General features: G+C 43.9%; 1 protein-coding gene across 11 annotated transcripts in view; it reads right to left on the bottom strand.

The window, feature by feature from the left end:
* Positions 1 to 11,512, bottom strand: part of EPHA5 (EPH receptor A5) — a 193,165-nt gene extending 181,653 nt beyond the window's left edge. For 10 of the 11 annotated variants that reach the window (XM_071431709.1, XM_071431704.1, XM_071431708.1 and 7 more), the window contains exon 1: positions 11,044 to 11,337. In XM_071431709.1, the coding sequence (XP_071287810.1) occupies positions 11,044 to 11,179 (136 nt within the window). In that variant the 5' untranslated portion in view covers positions 11,180 to 11,337. Of the gene's footprint in view, positions 1 to 11,043 lie in introns of all 11 variants that reach the window. The other variant, XM_071431710.1, reaches the window with a different exon arrangement.
* Positions 11,513 to 18,560: the final 7,048 nt, after the last annotated feature.

Below are 18,560 nucleotides of genomic sequence, written 5' to 3' on the forward strand. Positions count from 1 at the left end.
CTTCAGAAATTACTAGCAATTCTGACTGGCCCATAACCTTAAAAGGCTCCAAAATAACAGAAGTCCTTTATCCCTACTTCCTTTCTATCAGCACCAGCTAGCTTTACCTCAACAAAAAAGCAAGAAACCTCAGACCCCATAAGCACACACTTAGCACCTGTATCTTTGCCAGCAAACTTGGAAGATAATATATAATATTTTTTGCTCATCTCCACCATCAGTGTATCCATCCCACAAGCCCTAATTATTTCTAATGCTCAGTCAAGGGGAACACAAAACCACACAGATCTATATCATCATTAACTTCCATGCCTTCAGGGTAGGATAAATGATGATTAAGTCTAAAGTCATACCACAGCTTCTTTTTTTTTTTAATACAGAATAATAGCCTGGGGAGTTTGCATACACTCTTGTCCTCTGACAGGCTGGTTACTACAGGTGAGCAATCAAGTTAGAGTAAAAACAGACATGATCTAAACCTTTGCCCTGAACTCTAGCTGGTGAATTAATAGTGATTTTTCACTTGGGAATCTGTCAGGGAGCCTGGATATAGCTTTTTACTCAAATGTCCTTGTCATGGTCATACAACTGGCATTGAGCAGCTTAATCATGGCTACACCGGGCCCGTGGCTGGGAGGAAGCACATGAAATTCAACACTGACCTAAACCAACTCTCCCCAGCACAGCAGAGCTCCCCACCTGGCACAGCCACCTAAAACATGTGGCAGCAGTAGCTTGCCCAGGAGAAGGCAGGACAGGCTTAAAATGATGGTACAATGGCTGAAGTAGGAGCCACCAATTCATGGATTGTTTTGATCACACCACTGAAATGAGATGGTTCCTCTGGCTCTGGGCTGAAGCAGGATCATCTGGAGTGGTGGGGTTTTTTTTTCCTTCACTCCAATTTCAAGCGGGGGAAAAAAACCCCAAGCTAAAAATCAAAAATGCCCCACCAACAGTCTAGAACATGGAGTATTTCTGATCCTACCAGCTACACATCCTCCTGCCATTTTAGTATCTAAAGATCTTCCAGGAAATCCTTCACTGCTTACACTGGGGCAAAGTCTCTGTAGACATACAAAAACTGAACTCTTCAGAGTTGCCATGGTCTTTGAGCTAATTTCCAACAAATCATACACTTGAATAATGCTGCTCTTCAGTAGCACCATTTGCAAGCCAAGGTTTACCACAAGGCATCCTCTACCAAAGTATCCTCTAACTAAGAGTTCTAGAATAGGCAAAATGGTCGGGATAGCAAAAGCTGATGGAATTTATATCATGATAAAGTCGTATGTAAAGCCATAAGAATATCTTTTTATTTTATCCCACTGAAATATACCTAAAACAGGAGGGAAAGAAAATCCTCTTTGACCCTAAAAAACCACCTTCCATCACAAAACAAACAGGAGTAAAGAAACCTTCCTGAAAGCCTGCACAGATACTTCAAGACATCACATGAGTTCTAAAGTAGCACATTTCTAAATAAGTAACAACTAACTAAACCTAAATAAAAGTTAACACTTAAATGAAAATGTTTTGTTTTTAACAACTGAAGGAAAACTTTCTTTAATAAAATTGTTACAAATTTAACAGGAATGTGAATGTTATTTTTGGTAGCCTGGAGCTGAAGTTCGTTGTGAAAGAAGGTCATGCTCCTACATCCTCCTCCAGGCTCCTGGCCCCCTTTGCACACACACTGCAGGACACAATGGACCTCCAAGCTTTCTGTGGGTGGTCAAGGCAGCCCCAGCTCTGACCCAGCACTCACAGCTCGTGGGAACAACTACATTTAAAGAAACCTCTCACAGGAACACTCACTGACAATTAAGAACAAGGTGAAACCTTCTGCTGGATGGGGGTCAAGGTGCAGGACAAGATGTGACAGCAGCACTTTGCACTTCATCAGAAGGTCTCAGGAGACCTCTTCTGAGGTCTTCATCTGACCTGAGACTTCATCTCAGGTCATCAGAAGAATAGCATCACAGACTTTCCACCAAGCTTCATACCTTTACTCCCCTCCACCCAAAGGAGGGGGCACAGCTGCCAACATCATCATTAACAGAGCTCATTTCCCCTTACAGTGCATACACCCCCATCCTTCCTCCAGTACTTCCAGGGGTCACAGCACTAGCAAGACATATAGACAGCAGAGGAATCTTCCATCATCATCATAATGGGTCAAAGTTGTCCTGCTTCATAAATCTTCACTGATTTTATTGCAGCTCATTGCTGCAGTTCATTCATTGTCCAACAGTTTTCCCTGTTGTGCCAAGTGTTTCTCTAAAAAGTATATATCCAAGGTAGTCCAAGAAGTGAAAGTCAAAAATAACTCATGAAAGCAAAAACAAATGAAAAAATGTATCTCCTGAAAGAAATCAAGGTCATCAGGGAGTACATGCCTTGAATTAATGAGCTACATTGAGTAGGGGCAAAACACACAGAAGCAAGAGCCTCTGAAATATTTCCATCAGTGGAAACAAGCTACGTCAGAGTACAAGCTGTAGCAGAACCTATTATTTATAGCCCACTGGAGGAGGAAAGTATACACTACTTAATGAACTTGCAAACTAATATTAACTGCAGATTTATATTTTATTATGTTGGCTTCATTCTGATCCAAGTTATCATGATTCCCTTTTATAGCAAGAGCCAAAATGAATCTGCATCACAGATTCATAGATTTTTAAGGCCAGATGGACAATTGCAATCATAACACCAACTAGAGAATTTAATCCAGTAATTTCTGCATTACATCTGTAATTTGCTTGAACACACTGTTTACAAGGAAATGATATTGCCCTTTGACAAAGTTCTTCAGGTTGGCTGCATTTTTTCCCCATGTGCATAGAACCAGCTGTAGCACCAGGGAGGGAGACCAAAAGCTCACTTTGATAACCTGACCCACTAAAACAACCAGAAAACTGCAGAGTTTTTCCTTACAAAAATTTCCAGTCAAAACAAGAGGCAGTCATTTGTTCTTCCCACCATACATTACTTAATGGAAGAAAGTGGTTGGATTAGCCTGACACCAAAGTGCCTGGAAACTTAAAAACTTCAGGAATGTTTTGCTTTTCTTTAATGGTAAACACTCCTATTCCCACCAAAATCACCATTTAACTGAAAAGGGTTTATTCACTGTGAAGAAGGCCTGGAAAACACTTCCATTCTCACTCATCAAATTCACTGGAAACAACACTGTACCAACACAAGAGCAGATTTCTAAGCTGGCTGCAGCCCCACTTTTTTGGGTAACCATCTGGGCAAGTATCACTTTACCACTAAGAAAGAAAAAGAAGCTTCCACTGAATGCAACATGCAACCAGCACCTGCAACCTGACAACCAGCCTGCATGGAGAAACAAAATACCAGTGCTGTCCTGCAGATCAGGGCCTCCAACCACTGTCAAGGCATCTGCAGCCATTGAAGGAAGCAATTTCTTCAAGACCCTGCTTAAAGCTAGCACCTCATCAAGCACACACAGAGTCAAGCTGAATGTTAGCACCCCAACACCTTCTCAGTGCAATCAAAACACCTGCTAGCAGGGCTGAGATGAAATCTCACCTTCTTCCCTAAATTAACAACTAAAAGCAATACAGTCTTCTGTGGTCTCTGTTCCTAAAAGGTGTCCTAAAAGACATTGAGATCAATTTCTGTTATGCATATATCTAAACTGAAGAAATTTGGCACAGGTATATCCAGGCCTGGCAAGGCTGTGAGCTTTCAGCACCAGTGCACTTGCAAGATCCCACTGTCCACCACCAATAAAGCCTTCCTGTTAAAAATAATGACTACTCTGCTGCCACTGAATTCATTCAAGTAGAAAATAAGAGGAACTGACATAATGCTTAGCAAGCATTTGGGAGGAAAAAAAATGTTTAAAATGATCTACTGGCTTTGCAGGGCGGTTGACAGTTTATCCCTTCTATTTCTGTGGAGGGAAGAGGGTGGAGGTAGCTAGTGGGAACAGCACATTGTCAACACATTTTAGTAAGAATTTGCTTTTGAGTATTAGTAAAGCAAGGATGGATAAGCCAAAATGACTGGGTTATTTTTAGAAATTATCTTAAAAAAGTAGGTATGTAGATAATTTCCCCAAGTAGTTTCACTGTTTTGGGACAAACAGTTTAAGAAGTGATACAAGTCCACTCAGAAGCATCAAGAAATGCTCATTACTGATGATGAATAATTGATTTTCTCTCAGGTGTTCCTCTATCCCTTCTGGGAATTACTAAGTTCAGACTGGTTGTTCTGATCTCTTTCTAACATGAAGTGATCCAAGTTAGAGAACCCAGTAGTTAACACCTTGGCAAAACACTTCAATACTGCCCCCTGCACCAAAATGACATGAAAGCCTGCAAGCCCAGGGTTCTATCCTCTCTCCTACAGGTTCAACACCTGCTACACAGCCACCTACACTGAGGAGCTCTCAGCCTCTGAGGGTACTGTTTGCTGTTCATGCAGAGTTTCCTGTTCAAGGCACAGTTTGCTGAACAGATTCTCAGGAGCTTGCCCGTGGGAAGACAAGAAGCAGGAATCCCTTTCCTCCTCAGGGATGCCAGATCACTTCACAGGGGAATTCTCAGACCTGTTGTCATAGCATCACCTTCTCTGGAGGCATCACTCATGCTTCCAGCCAGTGGTCACCTGAGCACCTTGGTCAGAGTGCTCCTAGCACACCTGCTGCACCACTCAAATGCCAGGCAAGAGGGAGAGAAAAGGAGCGTGTTTTACCACCAACACCACTCCTGGTGAAACAGCACCCACTGAAATGTTCCCATGGCAATTATTCTGGCCCAAAGCATCTTCAGCCCTCTCTGCAAGAAACAGGAAAGCTGTGCTCATACACACAGCCCAGGGCAGCCTGCATCTCCCAGCACCCTTGTCCACAGCAGGCAATAAGCTCTGCATCTCTGCAAACAGCCACCCACCCATCACTTACCACACCCAGCAGCAGCCATGGATCACAGTGCCTGCATCTCCTCCTGATTGCCTGCTCTGGAGCAGCTTCCTTGCAGGAGACAGGGATAATTGCTTTCCACCTCCAAGAGGATAAGTGCATTAAACCTTCGGAGAGGTTCAGATAATGCACTGACCAAAGAGATAGCAAATACCAAAACTGAGACTGGAAGAGATATAATAGGTGAAAGAGACAACTCAAAGGGTAACAAATCCCTAGAGAGAGCTTAAGCTACTGAAAGCCAGTGCTCAGGTTTGCCAATACAGCTGGCTGTGAAAGCAGCTGGGGCAGGAAATGCTTTCACCTGTCACCTCAATGTCCAGTTTGTCACAGAGCAGAGTGAGGGACAGGCACAACAAAGGACAATCCAGCTCTCCGTTCTGCCTGTGCCAAAAAACAGGCACACCTTAAGAATAAAATATATTTTCAGAGGAAAAAGAGAATTCTCAACAAACTTTTTAAATACACATCAGTTTTTCTAGCAGAGATCAAAGAAAACCAATTTAGTGAAGAGAAAGTTAAAAAATTTGTTTGTTCCAATGCAATAATTAACACAGTATTTCTGCACCATACTTGAGTAAAGAAAAAGACCCAGCTCAAGTCCATTTGGGTTGAAATGAGGCCTCATCTCTCAGCAGCACTTATGGTTACTCAGAAAGGTGCATTTGTGACAGATATCAATTCTGCGTTTACATGTTTTACTAGAAGAACAGCATTCTTTTTTAAACCTTTTTAATGGACAGTAATAGGTTGAGTACCTACTGAAGAGCTGAGTGAGTACTTTTTCCTCCATAAAAGCAAGCACTTAACTAAGAAATTCAGTGCTTCTACAAAGTGACCAATCTGTGTGTGTTTGGGGTTTCTCTCATTTTGCCCTTATTCCATATAAAGACTCCAATTTATTCCTGAAGAGGAAGTGAGAATATTTTTTTAAATTGCAAAAAGAGTTTGTTTTCTTCTTATTTTGGGGCAGGGCTTAATTTCCATGACATCCCTGAGCAATGTTTAAAGCTCATCTCCACTCGAGTATGTGCAGACTTTCACACTTACAGGAATGGACCTCTAGAAATGCAGCTCCAAGTCGGAAAGACTGGGGGGGTCTAGAACCCTAAAGCCAACAGGGTCCAACACCATCACTAAGCTGAGCTAATTCAGCTGGACTTTCCCAGGTTAAGGGCTCTGAACTTTCTCAGCACACGGTGGACACTGGGATTCTTGCAGAAGCAGCATGGAAATCCTTGGAACAATAAAGCATAAAACCAGCAAGAATAGAGCACAGGACACCACGTCAAAAGCTGTCCCACCTTTTCAACTTCTGCCAGATTTTATGAAATCCTGCTCTTACCTCACCACCTGTGCCTCCCGCAAGCCTGCTGCAAAAAGCTTGGTAATTTTTAGTGTAAAAAATAAACATTTCACCGTGGGCAAGATTGTGTTTTCTTATTCAGCAGAAAGAGAGCAGCAGACATGGAACTGGACTGTATACTGGAGCTAAAAAGTGAGGCAATGGTGGGAGAGTTAACAGTGAAGGGGGAAGAATCTGTCATACAAGCCAAACAAATTCCCTTCCTTCCATGGAATTAACCCCTCTGTATATTGATGTGCAAATAGCTGCTTTATACATCAAATTATAGTATCAAAATTTACCACATTATAAGCAGTCAATTACTGTTTGAGACAGTTTGACTGTTTTCTACTATTTATCACAATTTTAAGATGAGCTTTGAAGGAAACAGGCACTATCTTGGAGTCAATCTTTGCCATTGTTTATTTCCATGTTTAAAACGTGTCATTAGGCAGCAATGCTTTTAGTCATATACTTAAAAGTGCTGAGTTTCAAATGTTGTTTTACTGTCAAAAGGATAGTAGTTCCATTTTAAAGCCATGACTGAGTCATTCTAAACCCCTTGAAAAGCCATAAATCACACATCAGACAGATCCCAAAAAGACCATTAGACATGAGCTGTCCTTCCTCATACCAGTAATTCCACTGCAGTAAATTTAAAAGTTAATGGGACTACTCCAGTGAGTAAAATAAACACATGGCACTGAGGCTATGCTCTGCTCTCATGGCAAGCACACAGGGAACCATTGCAATACACCAAATACAGAACTGATAACTCCTTACAGCCTCCTTAAGGCACTGTGAGCACACTGAAATGTGTCCAGACTTACCTGCTCTGCATACACAAGGAAAAAGCATGCCAGCAGCACTCAACACCTACAGAATTACACAAAATGCTATAGTTGTGTGAATGCACGACATACTAAGCCAAGCAGTACAACCTAATAAGCAGAACGTTCTCATAGTGTGTATTTTCATCTGAAGCATTAGACTAATTTATATACATTGATATGAAAATTAAGACTATTTTCCCACCTGCTTTTACTACACCAAAAAAAAAACCTCCTGAAAAAGACTTAATTCACTAATTAAAGATAAACATTGTAATGTTATAGCTAAATATGCATTTATCTGTGTGCTATGACACAGAAATTATATACCACTATGAGACAACACACACACACACAAATCAACACACTGAGAACAGGTAGGCTCATTTCAGGCTCTGGCACGAATAATTTGCAAATTACAACCTTCCTTTATTTTTGCCAGCACCAGACCCACCCCTTTAATTGTACTCATTTATTCATTCATTCAAATAACAAATGATACTTGAGATAAAGCAAGCTTCAAAAAGCCCTGAAACAATTAAGAGGGAATGGAGCAAAGCAGGAGTTCATAAAAAATAATAATATCCTTCTAGTCTTAAAACAAATACAACAGACTCCAAAGATCCATTTTGCCTTTTTCACCTCTGTCTATTTAAGTCAATGTTATGCTTGCAAACTGCATTTCTTTTGATTTGCTTAACAGTACACTTCATTGTTAAGCACTGCCTCATCAGCACTTCTGCTGAAAAGCCCAAAAATGAAATATACTTTTTATTTAATTACAATTATGCAAATATCTTGTGGAATTACTTTGTTACAAGCAATCAGATATAACACACTCCATTATTTTAATAATTTGCCCACATGACACTTTTTAAGGTCATCTAAGTGACGACCAAATGTGATCTGCAAACCTCTTCAAATCCATGGGCGATGTGTAACAAATCATATAGTTTAGGGTGAAGGGGGGGAGTCTTCAACCAAATCAGTCATTCATTGTGTTCCACATAAATAATTTATACAAGCCACTTCCCAAACCCTAGTACTTACAACAGGAAGATTTAAAACACATGCATTTTTAAACCAAAGGCAGTGTAGGAAGCCCAGTGGCATACTGCAGGGCTGCCTCTTGGACCCTATGATCACAGGGAGTGCATTTTACAGCAACCATGCACTTCTGGAATACCAGCACTTCACAAAATTGCACAATGCTTTCAGGGTACTCTCTGGAATATTTTCATCAGGACTAATTTCTGAATTTTAAACATTACTCAAAGCTAAAAGCAAGTGTCTAGTTTTAACAATGAGCTCTGCTAAAGAGTTAAAAATAATGGCTAAACAACACTTGAAAATGCATGAAATAGTATTGAGTCTTCTTCTTTCACTACATGTTTTGCTTTTAACATATAAACTGAGGAAAGGTGATTAAAACAAAAATCTTTTTTATTTTGCTATTACAGTAAAGGCTGGAGAAAAATTAATTCATTTTTCCCAATTATATCCTTCAATCCATTTTTGGATATATCTATGAAAGTGATTAGATTTGTGATAGAGGTTGGGCACTCACTACTTCTCCATAAAAATGGCAGGAGATTCTGAAACTCATGGAAAAAGCTACTTCCATGATAAGGAACTAAAACAATGAATTTACTTTTTTCTCCCCTCTGAATCATAACTTAGATTTTTTTAAAGCATTTTCCCCTAACTTCCCTCCACTAGAGGGTAAAATAGAGCATCACATACTGTGAATTGTTAACTGCATGTATTTTATTCCACGAAGTCATTGTGGGTTACAGTAAGATTTAGAGAAACAAAAAACACAATGCAGGGGTAAAGAAAAAAATTATCCTGATAATTTGTCATCATCTATGCAACTACTGATGTGCTCCATGCCTACACAGCACAGGCTATTGGCTAGCTGTTTACCCACGCTGAGCAGGATGAGTGATAATAAATCAAAAATAAACCCAATACCACCAACTTTTGTAAACATTATTCACTGGTCTAAGATGGCTACCTCCATCTCAGCAAAGGTAAAGTTCTGAGCCAGCCAAAGAACCAACCCCAGGGGAGAAGCTCTCTCACCAGAGCCCAGACGCAGCCAAGTTCAAACCCAAACTGGCGACAAGTGTCAGCTGGCACAGGAGGGCTCCACTGCCCGAGGCTGCTCACGCACTGGGCTCCAGGTACTGCAGGGTGAGCCATTCCCAGGCACGGAGCTGCTCCCTAGCAATTGGCAAAGGAGGCACGCTGCGAGAAGCACTTGTCAAATAATGCTTGTTTACAAATAAATCTCCTCGCAGCGAAGGACAGCGCTCACTGAAAAAAAGTTCAGGTCCACAGTCAGACCCCTCCTAGCAGCAGCTTTTTAGCTTTGCATTTACTGAGGAGATGGAAATTAGAGAGCAGCAATGAGAAAAGTAGCAGCAGAGACACCGTGAAGCAAGCGCTCACACTGCTCGTCATTACTGTAATATTCCCTCGCAACCTCCCTGTGAAGATGCCACTAAAGCCATTTGCCAGGCAGCTTCATTAATCCTTTCCAGTAGTTTCCTATCGTGTAAAAGTCCTATTCTGCAGCTGCCTGTTCACGCAGAGGCACCTCTGTGCTCGGCAAACGGTCCCGTGGACTCAGTCAGCAATATCCAGCTTTTCCGAGAACTGGCAGGGATGACTGAGACGGGGCTCGGAGCATCTGTTGGTCTCTCAGCACGGTATCATGGCAGACGGGCTCACACAGGACAGCATGCTTCCTAAAACGAAGGTGAGTAACAGGGAAAGCCCTTCTCAATCAGCCATGCCATCTCAACAGCATCGCTCCCATGGGTGAAATAATCTGAAATTGCATGGGGGCAGAAGGATTGGGCCCACTGTTATCTAACCAAGGCAAAGCCAAACCATTCCAATCATCTCCCAAACCAACGCACTTCCTGAATATTAGATATCTTTGTACACAGAGGAACAGTATCTCCCCCTTCCTCTGCACTTTTTTTTTTTTTTTAAAGAAAACTGCAATTCACATTATTCTCGCTCTCAAAAATAAATTACAGCTAGCTGGTAACCTCAGGCCACATCTTTGAAATTCTGGTACGGTTTTCCTTTACAAACCCCTGCATACCTCCTCCTCCTTCTAAAGGAGTTTCACAAATAATTACGGTGCATCACGACGCCAGCCGGCTTCGAGCCGCTGGCATCCCCTGCAGATGCTGAACTTCTCCACCCATTGCTTTCACATTACAGCCTGCCCGCGGATCCAAAAATATAAGAAAGCCCCATGCAGTACCCACACCACGCACGGAGAAAATAATCCCAGTCAATTTCAAAGACTGGAAGCACCCTGCTAGACAAGAAGCCTGGACGCGTTTTTGGCCATTGGCCTCACAAAGATCAAAGGCATAAAAAAATCCGTCCCCAGCGGCCGCGCTCCGCTGCGGGTTACACACCGCCGCGGCTTCATCTCCTTTTTTATACGTGTATTTTAAGCCACGAAGTAAGCGCACTGCGGCCGGCGCTTGCAGGGCTCCGCACCGGGAGCCTCCCCTGCCCCGTGCGAACTCCCCGGTGCCAGCCCGGCACCCGCTCCGATGCACCTGTGCGACTGCCGGGCACACCGCGAGCAGGCACCGCCGTGCGCACCCGCCCGCACACATCCATCCATCCATCCCCGCACAAGGGCAACACCCGCTGCCCGTGCCCAGGCGTCTGTGCACACCCACCCGTGCCAGCCTGCCCGCCGGGAGCCCCCTGCTCCACCGGCGGTGCCGCCCGCATCCCCGCGGGCACAGCCCATCTCCACTTTCCCCAGAATGTCCCAAAATTGAATCCGCCGAGTCTGAAGCCGCGCACCGCCGGGCGGCCGCCCTCCCGGGTGGGCGCTGCCCCGACGGCCCGGCCGCCCCGTGTCCGCTCACCCTCGCTGCCGGGGCTGGCCCGCAGGCTCCGGAGCGCGGCGCACAGCAGCAGCAGCAGCAGCGGCAGGAGGCACGTCCGAGCGGGAGCCGGCGCCCCGGCGCGGCCGGCCCAGCCGCCGGTGCCCCGCGGCCCCATCCCGCCGCCGCTCAGCGCATGGGGCGGCGGCTCCCCCCCAGCGCTGCCCGCTCGGGCCGGCTCAGGACGGGACGGGGCGGGCTGGCAGCGCGGATGCACTCGCTCCCTCCGCTCCCGTCCAGCCGCCGCCGCGACTGGGGAGGCAGGGGGCGGGGATGGGGAGGTGGCCCCGCGCCGCCGCGGAGACGCCCCCGACGGGGCGGACCCGCCGCCGCCGTGTGCGGGGGACGGCGCCCCCCGAGCCTCCCGGAGCCGGGGAGCCGCGGGTACCGCACCGCCGGTGTCCGCTCTGGCCGCCCGCGATGCCCGTGCGAGGGAGCGGCGGCAGCGCTGTCCCTGCCAGGCGCCCCTCGAGCCCGCTCGGGGGGACGGGGAGCACCAGAGCTCCCCGCAGCAGTCACGGGTTACGGTGCCAAAACCTACACACGGAGCTCAGAGCCGGGAAAGCCGCGATCTCACAAGGGTGGCAAGCCTGAGAGGAAGGCTAACCCCTGGCCAGGTAAGCAAAAATGCCACAAACTCCGTAATGGAGCCGACAGAAAGATGAGTTTCAGGTGTATTTTACCCCAAGCCACCACCAGAGCACAGCCCTGAATCCAGCACAGCTAGTTTTAGAGAATCACAGAATGTGCTGAATTGGAAGAGACCCACAAAGATAATCAAATCCAACTCCTAGCCCTGCCCAGCACCATTCCCAAGAATTACACTATGTGCCCAAGAGTATTGTTCAAACGCTTCTACACGGAGATGTTTTTACCTTTCAGAACCCTAGTTGTCAGCCAGGCCATCTCCCTAAAAAAAAAAAAAAATCCTCCAAAGAAATTAATTCTGGGAGGTTTATTCACTCACATTGGTTCCTCGCTTGAGGAAACTTTTTCCAGATCAGCCAATAAAGACCAAACCCAGCCTTGCAAGTGCATAAGCAGCCAGATGAGTTAACCAGAGCCCTGCTCACCTTGTGCTTCCTCCTTCATTTCACCCCTGTTGATTTATATAATAAAAAGCTTAACCAAAAGTTGAGCACCTGCAACGGGCACCCTCTATCTCCAAGGTGCAACGTTCAAGACTAGGGTTCCAAGCAAGTTGCAATTAAAATATACAATCCCCAAAGCCAGTTTGAAGAGGACAGGTAGTTTTCAACCGGGGAACTTCAGATAACATAGCTCTCTACACCGACATTACTCATCTTTAATTCCTTATTAGCCATACAGCGTGTTTCTCTGCGTCTTTACACCGCATATACACCTCTGCTACTTCCATAAACATATGGAATATGTTCATGCATATTATTTTCAGAAGTGTTGGCTCCTGTTGCAAGAGGATTCTCTACCTCAGGCTATTCAACATTTTTACTGCCACCAGGAGGACAAGGCAAGGACTGTTACTATATACATGAGGTACGACAGTGGAGTTGCCAGCCAGATGTAAAGTGCGGCATGCATCTCTTCACAGCACTGCCTCAGATCTTCACTATTTTAATACCTTCCGAGTCCAAAGTTTGAAAGGAGGTTTGCTATCACACAACCCCTCTAAATGGAACGTGACTGGATCCTCAGCTGGAATAAATCACAGCTGAGAATGTCTGACTCCAGCCCTGCATCAGGTTAAGGAGAGGAGTAGCACCATGGGGTAAAGTTCTTTCTAGGGATTTGCCATCTGCAAAAGCAATGGTTAAGTTTTGCCATCCAGAAATTGGGACAATGTAGGAAAAAAAAGACATCAGAAAAAACACTTTGCTAGAACAGTAAAAAAGATCAGATGACAAAGAACAAGTAAAATGGCAAGCCGGATGGGCACCTCTGCTGGACGAGGGGCAAGGCTGCTGTAGCTAGACAAGTTTCTTAACAGAATCTCATGTCAAATTGCTGTGTGCTCCCAATTTTCAATGCTGTTTGACAGTCACTAACTGCTGTTTGGACTGCCAGACTTATAATTTAGAGGCATTTCAGATGATATGTTAGTGACATCTTAATTTTCTAGGAAACAGTGAGATGAGCTTCATATGATTCATAAGCTATTTAAGAATAGCCACCATGCTTTATATTTCATTTTGGCTGCCTCTTTTCTTCCTACAGGAAACAAGCTCCCAGTCCACGATATTTGTTTTGTTCCCCACCCTGCATGTCACACAGCAAGAGCACCCCACCCATCTCACTGGACATCATGGAACACTGATAAAAAAGGAAATGCTGCCTTATAAAGGGGTATTGCCTTGTTCCAAAATGCAGGATATTGGTGCAGGATATGCACCCTATAGTGAATCCTGCTGGGGGCTGTCTTCTAAAACTCTCCTCCTGGTTTTGCCACCAATCTGATTAGTAATCTGCAGCAGGCAACTCTCCCCCCCATCCCCCTAGATTTTGCCTCATCAGTGCACCCAGCAGGCTCTTAAAGAGAGGAAAGAAATTCTAGCAAAGTGCTGCAGCAACCCAGGTAGCCTTGATGGGTAATCAGAGAGAAGCTGGACAATCACATGGGATCCCTTCCTATTTCACATTGAAGAGTTTATCGTCTATTGCTTTGAGCAAATTTACTGTGGAAATCACAAGGGATTGGTCACCTTGCAAACTATTCAGGAACCTAAACCATTGCAGAATCATACCTTTTCTCCCCATATCTAGCCTATATTTTGTCTTAGTTTCAATTTTTTCTTTCTGCATCTCATTAACTTTTTCCTGCCCCTTACATTTGTGTCTTTTCATCTATGTAAACAGCATTTCCTCTTAATCATCACTCAGTTAAGATCTATATTTAATCCTTTATATCTTTTTCTCATGAGTCATTCCTGTAGAGTGATAGTAATACTGTTATACTACAAAGTCCCTCCAGTTTTCCCAACATCTCCATCAGCATTTTGCTCAGAAGTGTAATCATACTAGTGCCATAATAAACAACTGTCTCTAAAATGGTCTTGAACATAGTGTCTGAAACTGAAATGACAGCTTTGCCCTGTGTAACTTGCCACTTCACATGCAATCTGCTGTCAGCTATTACATGTGTTTTAAACTATTTATTAAACCGGACATCTTTGGAGTTAGTGCATTTCTGGTTATTTCCACTTAGATATGCAAAAGCTCATTTTTCCCAAGTTTATTTTCTTTCCTGTGTAGGTAGTTCCCTTCATATAATTTCTGTGTTCTGACTGGCTTCTAATTCTGCATTGCCAATTCATTTCATTAGCGTGCTGTTTATCCTATCATCAACAGGATACACTTGAAAAATAAATGAGTCTATCCTTCAGATTATTTCAGCAACCAAAAACTGCCAGCCAAATCTATTCCCTATATCATTATCCTTTACTGAAGTGTAAGGGCGAAATACTTATTACATCTCCATATTCAACATGGCCTTCATCCGAGAAAAGATTCAATTTCATACTTTAAATTTAAGTGCAAACAGTCCCTCTAAAGTCATGTCTTCATTGCAATAATGGAATAGAGGACCACTATAATGCAGCAAACTGTTTAATTAGTTAGGCGTGTAAGCATTTCCATTTTCCTTTGAAAAGTCCTTTTCTTTCAAGAGTCAGAGAAGATGACACCTTTAAGAAATACCCTAATGAAATTTAGTAATTTGGTTTTTTTTTTGTTTTGTTTTGTTTTTCCCCACAAGCCCTTTGAAACAGAAGAATTACCTTCTGTTCAAAAACTAGATGCATATTAAAAGAAAAAAGCAATCCAGGAGCAGCTAAGCAGCTTTGCATAGTAGATATATTTGGATTAGTACCATGACTGCAACTACAATTTGAGCACAAAATGGCTGTTGTTCAACTCCCACCACAGCAGCCTTTTTGGGCTGCAGAAAGCAATCGCCAGAGCCCCAGTGGACAACAGACAAATCAGTGCCAGGAGCCAGCAGGGACAGGAGTGTTGCAGAGCCAGTGCGGGTGGGCCACCGCTTGGCCAGAGGAGGTACGTCCGTCCCTGTGCCCCTCAGGCTGCTGGAATCCTCACTCTGCAGTGCAGAGAAAGATGTTCACCAAAGAACTCGTAATTTGCATGAAGAAAAATGAGCAAGTGGTAAATAAAGCAAGTGCAAGTTCACAACCCAGTCACTTGTATGGTCTCAGCACCAATTTCTCTTTTGCCACCCCCACAAGACACAGGAGCTATTGGCAACTGTGCACTAAGGAAAATCTGCTCACTTCATTTACAGCCTGAAATTAGATCCAAACCCGTGAAAATGCATGGGAAAAACATGTGAATATTTGTTTCAGTCAGAAAAGGCTTGGAGAAAGCATGACATTTCAGCCTGGCATTTTCCTTTGGAGTGCTTCATCACCAGCCCTCCATCCCGATAAGAGTCCTTCCAAAAGCCCATGACCTGGCAGCACACTCTCCCCTTTGCAAATGCTGTGTCACTGCTTCCCTCTCACTGCCTTACAGTGACCCCCATAGAGCCAGATCCCAGGTGTTAGCAGGCCACTGCAGGCAGAGCAATGTTCCCTGTCCCTGAGGGGACAGTGTATATCACTTCACATGCCAGTGTGGATTAGACTGATCAGCAAAATAATCCAGGTCAGATGTGGAAGTACACACTTGTGAGCACCACAGCTGGCACCACTTGCAGCCCACTCACTACTTAGCAAGTATTGAGGTGTTTCTTTGCATCACACCAAAGGAGAGCATTAAAGGGAACAAATGAAATGGCTTTGCAGAGATTTATGGAGATTTTCTAATGCAGAAAGTGGAGCACAGGAGAAAGTGCAAAGGCTAATTTGATTACACTGTTAGCCCTGTATAAATTTAATAATGGACTTGCTTCCACATTTCTCATCATAACCTATTTACATGCATCCACTAACTGCAGTAGCTCTGCACCTCACACTCCTGAGCCAGTCTTCCCAACCCACTCCTGTGAGGAAGAGGAACATAACTACTCCTGCACAGATAGACAGAAACAAAGGAGAGGTTAAAGATTCAGATAAACATTACTGAATTGATTATGGCAACTCTAGATCTGGGACAATGTTCTCTAAATACTAATGAAATTATCTTATTCTTCTTTCAGAATAAGAATCAGCAGATATTAAAGGGAACAGGGTTGTCTCCTCAGGACACTCAGTCATGAGCTATAACAGATGTTGCACAAGCTTGTGCCAGTGACTTGGGTGCATTTACAAGTACCAAAGTGCTCTGTGAAAGTATAGCCCTTGAATAACTTGCTCAAGGTCACACAGAAGGTGTGTGGCAGTCCTGAATCAAGTTGAAAAGGTATTAGAACATCCATTTGCTTTTCATTCTTGCTTTTCCTTTTCCAGCATGTCATTTTTGATCAGGATCTATGCTATCAAATGTAGATGTTATTGTAGGGCTCACATTCAGCCCTTCACTCATTAAATGCACATTCTTTCAAGGTATAAATACAATAATGGATATAATGATGAAATTCAGTATATCATTTAATAGCGAACTACATTAATCTCCTGCACACAGTACTGTCCAGAACTCAGTTCCTTTTGGAACTATGTTTCATAAGGTCAGTAATGCCTTCCTTAATTTCTAATAGCAGGCTGGATGGCTACCCTGAATTTTTTTATTACAGGCAGACTAGTTTCATTAGCTTGAGCCACTGCCATGCATTCCACATTGAGGCCAACTATATCTATTTTCCTCTTGTTTGAGGAAAGCATATCCTTTTCATCTCATCTCACCTCACTCTTCCAAGCAGAACTGTTTGATACTGACTTCTTTATTTCAATCTAACCCTAATAATTTCCAAAATAAATCACATCATTGTCAATCATATCATATCTCAAATACTTGCAAATGCTTAGCAATTTCAGCTGCCAACACACTAATTTATGTTCTTTGGAGATGCCATCTGAATCACAGCTATCGTCTTTGAGTCCTTTCCATCAGTTAATTGCAACTGTTTGTGAAATGCAGGAGCATATTTATTTTTCTCCTTCCTCTGCAGTGCTCAAGTTGTGCCTTTAGGTAAGTCTTCCATTCCAAACTCAGAAATACTTCACTTGCAAAACTCCAGTGTCTCCTCAGAGAACTACTTCAGTGAGTATAAATAATTTTCTGGCATGTAGTCTGATAAGTAATTTTTAAACAGCAGAATGAAAAAGTAGGATCAATGCCACCTTTCTGGGACAGACTGCTTCATGTGACAAATTCTGACACAAATATTGCACAGTGACATACCATGTGTTTCCTACTGTCACTCTTAGCTTTCAGTATTTCTTTCTTTATCGCACCCAAGAATCATGAACAAAATAATGCTGAAAAGAGCTAGATTTTTAAAAATGGAAATAAAAAGGAAGACATCCAGCCATCAACTCCAGACATGGAGTTCCCAAATCGAGGGTTTACCTACCATAAAGGACCAAGTCTTCCAGACAGACTTCTTCTCATTATGAGATAAAGTGTCCACACCAGAAGAGCTGGAGCAATTAGGTGGTATTGCAGTTAAGCTGGTGCATTGATATAAGTTTTGCTTCCAACACAGACACCCTGCACTATCCCAAGGAAGCTATTTCTCAGCTGAGGATAACCCTTTTCTCAATGCTCAGTGACATGGTGTCAAGATGCAAATAATACCCTGTTAAAAGACATGTGCTTTAAAGAGTCATTAGACCCGAGGTGAGGCTGAAGGGCATCATCAGCCAGCCTGGCTCTTAGACCATGACTATTCCAGTAGCATTTTTTCATTAATGTTTAATAAGCCAGGCACTGATCTCTCCTCTCTGTGTCCCAGTAACAGGACACAAGGGAATGGCCTGAAGTTGTGTCAGGGGAGATTTAGGTTAGATGTTAAGCAAACATTCTTCACCCAGAGGGTGGTTGGACACTGGAACATCTCCCCAGAGATGTGGTCACCAAGCTAGACAACTCTGTCAGGCATGTGGTGTGATTCTTGGCATTGTCCTCTGCAGGGTGTTAAGGAAGATTTCCTGCCTGACTATTCATGGGACTCTGGCAGTCACACTCCTACTACCAGACATTTTAAATGCTGGGACCTAATCCTTTTCATGGTGGGTGGCTCCAGTGACCCAAGAGGTGCCCCCGTGACTCCTTGCACACCCCACTCACACAGGGTCAGACCAGGTTTCCCTACTGGCTCCATCCCAGGTTTCCCACAGCAGTCTCAGATGTCCCATTCCATAAAGCCATTTACTCATGGCACAGTAACACAGCAACACCTGGAGCTGGTGCCTTTGAAGAGGACCCCCAATAATGGAATCCCTGGGCTTTTATGCCCTCACAGTCTCTGCTCTTCCTCCTCAGCTGTGTCTCCTTCCAGCTCCTGCTGTGTCTCTGAGTGTTGGTCACCTGGCTGAGCCACAGGTCCCTGTGCCCTTTGTTATGCAAAGGGTTGGCACCAGCTCAGGTCCTCTTGCCTGGAGCTCCTGCCCACCCTGAGCTCAGTCTGC

This window comes from Agelaius tricolor, unplaced genomic scaffold, assembly GCF_023055355.1.
Source record: "Agelaius tricolor isolate 1412-34295 unplaced genomic scaffold, bAgeTri1.0.p SCAF_8, whole genome shotgun sequence".
NCBI classification, from domain to species: Eukaryota; Metazoa; Chordata; class Aves; order Passeriformes; family Icteridae; genus Agelaius; species Agelaius tricolor.